Genomic DNA, 4,406 nt, shown 5'->3' on the forward strand with positions numbered 1-4,406 from the left:
TAATGATTATAATATTCGATAGTATTTTATAAAATAGTATTGTTTACTAATCTTCGTATAATTTTTTCTTATTAGGACAAATAGCATCAATTATTCAGGATGTTGAACAATCTGAAGATGTTGATTTAAAGGGGGAGTAATCATATTGTAAGTATTTTTCACTTTATATTTTAAGTTGATTAATCTAGTTTTTTTATATTACTTTTAAGTTGGTTAATTTAGTTTCATTTATTTTGCAGATGCACTTGAAGAGGAGGTTTGAATGGTTGGATGTTTTGATGTTTTGTTCCTCTAACTTTGGGATGTTGATACTTTTTAAACTTGGTTAATTTTATTTGTTGAAGTTCATGTAAACTTGTGTCAACTCTAAACTTTATTTTGATGTATATTTTAATTGCTTTTGTGGTTGATAATGTGAACTTGTGTTACGATAATTTATTTACTTTTATGGTTGACAATGTGAACTTGTGTTACGATAATTTATTTACTGTTATGGTTGACAATGTGAACTTGTGCAACAATGTTATATTTGTTTTTATGGTTGACAATATAAACTTGTGCAAAAATATTTTATTTGCTTTTATGATTGACAAAATTAGAATCTCATTATTGTTGTTGTTGTAATTTTTTGATCAAGGTTTAGATCATTAGTTTATGCATATTATGTTTGTTTAAAGTCTATAATTTCTTTTGTTTTTTCTTTTTGCACCGTTACTATCTTTTTGCCAATGAATCAGTTCTCAAATACTTTAAGTTTTGTTCAAATTGTATTTGAATGGTTTTAGACTTGATTGATATTCGTAGTAAGTTCATATTAATTTGTTTAAAATTTGATACGTATCTGTTTAAGATCCGAAAATTTATCCGAACACTATCCGATCCATATCCGAAAACTATCCGTATCCGTTTTCTTAGGATATGGTTTTAATTTTTGCTATCCGTCAAATATCCGTATCCGAATCCGTATCCAGATAAAAAATATGGATCCGAATATGGGTTGAGCACTATCGTAGTCGTATCCGATCCATTTTCACCCCTATTCCTACTAGTCAAAAGAGTTGAACAATAATAAGAAATTACTTTCACTTTAATAGTGGCATGCTTGATTTGGGAAGAAAACTAAAAACAGAGCATGGGGTAAAAAATAAATAGCATGACATCTAAACAAATATCTCTCCTCATCAGATTTATAGTGTGAAAGCCAACGAAATGTTGGCTAACACAGAATCAAAAGTTTTGATCTCAAATACTCATCGGTAATTTTTAGAAGTCTAAAAACACAAAAGAAAAAAATAGTCTTACCAGAATATTGTGGGATCCGCTTCGACGATGCACCGGCGGCGTGGCTTCGGTTGAGATCGAAAGAAAACAGGAGAGAAAACGATCGTGCGAATAGAGGATCGTGCGAATAGAGGATTTGGAAAACAGAAAGAGAGAGGAAAGAGAGAGCGCTGAGAAACTAACTCATTCATTAAAAATTTATTTTAAAAATAAATACCTATTGAACGGGTCATCCTTCTTAATTCCTTTACATTCCCAATATACCCTCATAAATTCTGACCGTTGAATTTTCAATTAAAATATCTACTCTTAGGGCATGGAAGAAAAGCTCTATTTTGTTTCTCACGTCTCACTAGTGGAAAATAAAAGCTTCCTACCAGTCAAAAGAGTTTAACGAATACTAAGAAGAAGCTACCTTTCCGTCCTAACTAAAACGGATTCATATCATTATCAACTCCCTAGTGCTACTCTAAGCCCCCGAGAAATTTAAATCAATTCGACTCATTTCATCTCAACCAACACGATTCTTATACGTAACGTTCTACGGGTGTCACAACCTTGATCACAACTTTCTTATACTAAATGGACGGTGATGACAACCAGTTAAGACAAAAGTTCGTCGTCCCTATGGACCCTTATCCTTTTCAACTTTATCTAATTAATCATCATCCTCGCTGTCACACCTGTATCGCGTGTCTATTTAATTATTATCACACGCCATTCCAAACACACCGCTCTTCTCTTCCACGCCATAAACTCACCGATCCCCGAAAGAGAAAAACCCCGTCGTCTCCATGAGTTGGTGGTGGGCCGGCGCCATCGGCGCCGCCAAGAAGAAGCTCGACGAGGACTCTGGCGCCGCCGGCGCGGGCTCCTCCGCCGTAAAGTTCGAGAGCGTGGCCCTCGTCATCGGCGCCACGGGAATCGTGGGCACGAGTCTCGTCGACATTCTCCCCCTCTCCGACACCCCCGGCGGCCCTTGGAAGCTCTACGCCGTCTCCCGCCGTCCTCGCCTTTCCTGGTCTTCTCCACTCTCCGATTCCCCCTCCGTCGAGCACGTCGTATGCGACGTCTCCGACCCTGACGACGCCGCCGCCAAGCTCTCCCCCCTCACCGACGTTACCCACCTCTTCTACGTCGCGTGGTCCGACCGTCGCACCGAGGATGAGAACATCGCCGCCAACTCCGCCATGCTCGGCAACGTCCTCGCCGCCGTCGTCCCCTCCGCCCCCAATCTCCAGCACATCTGCCTCCAAACCGGTCGCAAGCACTACCTCGGCCCTTTTGAAACGCTCGGTGTCGTTAAAGCCCACGAGCCACCCTTCCACGAAGACCTCCCCCGCCTCGACACCCCCAATTTCTACTACCGTCTCGAAGACATCCTCTTCGACGCCGTCGCGAAGCGCGACGGCGCCGTTTCCTGGTCGGTCCACCGCCCCTCCGTAATCTTCGGATTCTCCCCCAAAAGCGCCATGAATCTGGTCGGCACGCTCTGCGTCTATGCCGCGATCTGCAAGAAGGAGGGCGAGAAATTGCGGTGGCCTGGCGGTCGGGTCGCTTGGGAGGGGTTCAGCGATGCGTCGGATGCCGACCTTATCGCCGAGCATCAGATCTGGGCTGCGGTTGATCCGTATGCGAAGAATGAGGCATTCAATTGTAGCAATGGAGATTTGTACAAGTGGAAGCATCTGTGGCCGATACTGGCGGAGCAGTTCGGGGTGGAGTGGGTTGGTTACGAGGGCGAGGAGGGGCGATTTAAGCTCGAGGAGGCGATGAAGGGGAAGGAGGAGGTGTGGGAAGAGATGGTGAAGGAGTACGAGCTCGTTCCGGTCAGGCTGGACGAGGTCGGGAACTGGTGGTACGCGGATATCATGTTCAACGTGGAGGGGGAGCATCTGGATAGTATGAACAAGAGCAAGGAGCACGGATTTTTGGGGTTCCGAAACACGGTAAATTCTTTCAGCTCTTGGATTGATAAGATGAAGGCTTACAAGATTGTCCCTTGATTTCGCATTTCATGTGTACTGCTTTTCATTTCCATCGTTGCTTGGTATGCTTGTCGTTGTTGTCTAGTCATGAGAGGCATTTGTCATATGAGATAAATGTGCTCTGTATAAATGATTGAATGGAATAATGATGTGAAGTCATCGCAGGATGTGCTTTTGTTGATATGTTGATTTGAGGGCTTTATAGAAATTTATTTTGTAGAACAATTCATTATGGTGGTGATAATTTCAGTTTTCTAGCTTCTACCCTTGCGAACTTTACATTGACAACGTACAAGTATTGGTATGACCATGGATCATGCCTGCGCTCATGTTGGTTGATATGGATTAACTTGTGAACATACCATTCTGCCAATAAGGTATTGATATTTAAGTTCATCCAAAATTCAGAGCAACTTTAACTTCAAATTGAGAAAAAGTTATTTTCTCTAATTTGGTTACCCCTGAAAAATTAAGCATCTGAAGATATTAGATTTAAAAATTGAAGTTTATGACCATTGGAAGCTAAATTGTGTAGGTTACCCTTCAGTCAAGGCAAGTAAATAGTAACTATAGATTGAGTTCTGTGAAGCACATTTGTTATGAGATCTTCTACTGTCCATTCAACATATTATATCATGAGGTTGATTAGCCTCGCCTTTGCTCTTATCATCTCCCCTTCGTTGTCTTCTTCTTATCAATCTTCGACTTTGAGAAAGTCATATTGGTCACAGTGATTCTTGTTTCAATCTATTTGAGGTAATATATGGCCTTCTTGCGTCCATAAGTGATGCATTTGTACTTTAGGTTTGATGAATTACATGAATAAGAAACTCTGTTATAATTTATATTGTAAATAACCTGATGAAAGATGGAACTTAGTAAGAGGCCAGAAAATTGAGAACCATTGGATCTTATCTCCAAGAGTTTTGAAGAATGAAGATTGATTATGATCTAATTGATATGGCAAAAGGATGAATTTAGATAATTTCTGATTGGTTTCAAGCTACCATGAAGATTGAGATGTCGACAAATTAGTGAATTACAGTTTTTGTTTTCCAATTTTATTCAGGATAGTAGGACAGAAGCTAAAGGAATAGATTGCTCTGTTGATTTGTGCCACACTGAATCCTCTATATG

At 40.7% G+C, this 4,406-nt stretch overlaps 1 protein-coding gene across 1 annotated transcript; it reads left to right on the forward strand.

The window, feature by feature from the left end:
- Positions 1-1,971: 1,971 nt before the first annotated feature.
- On the forward strand, positions 1,972-3,494 carry LOC140785851 (3-oxo-Delta(4,5)-steroid 5-beta-reductase). Its single transcript, XM_073133918.1, has one exon. It carries the CDS (start codon positions 2,076-2,078, stop codon positions 3,285-3,287), a length of 1,212 nt encoding a protein of 403 aa, XP_072990019.1. The 5' UTR covers positions 1,972-2,075; the 3' UTR covers positions 3,288-3,494.
- Positions 3,495-4,406: the final 912 nt, after the last annotated feature.

The sequence above is a fragment of the Typha latifolia genome, chromosome 4 (assembly GCF_019914945.1).
Source record: "Typha latifolia isolate L0001 chromosome 4, TyphaL0001v2, whole genome shotgun sequence".
NCBI classification, from domain to species: domain Eukaryota; kingdom Viridiplantae; phylum Streptophyta; class Magnoliopsida; order Poales; family Typhaceae; genus Typha; species Typha latifolia.

Bases quoted from the DNA above. Each gene is read 5' to 3' on its own strand.
- LOC140785851 (XM_073133918.1), top strand. From the start codon at position 2,076: ATGAGTTGGTGGTGGGCCGGCGCCATCGGCGCCGCCAAGAAGAAGCTC.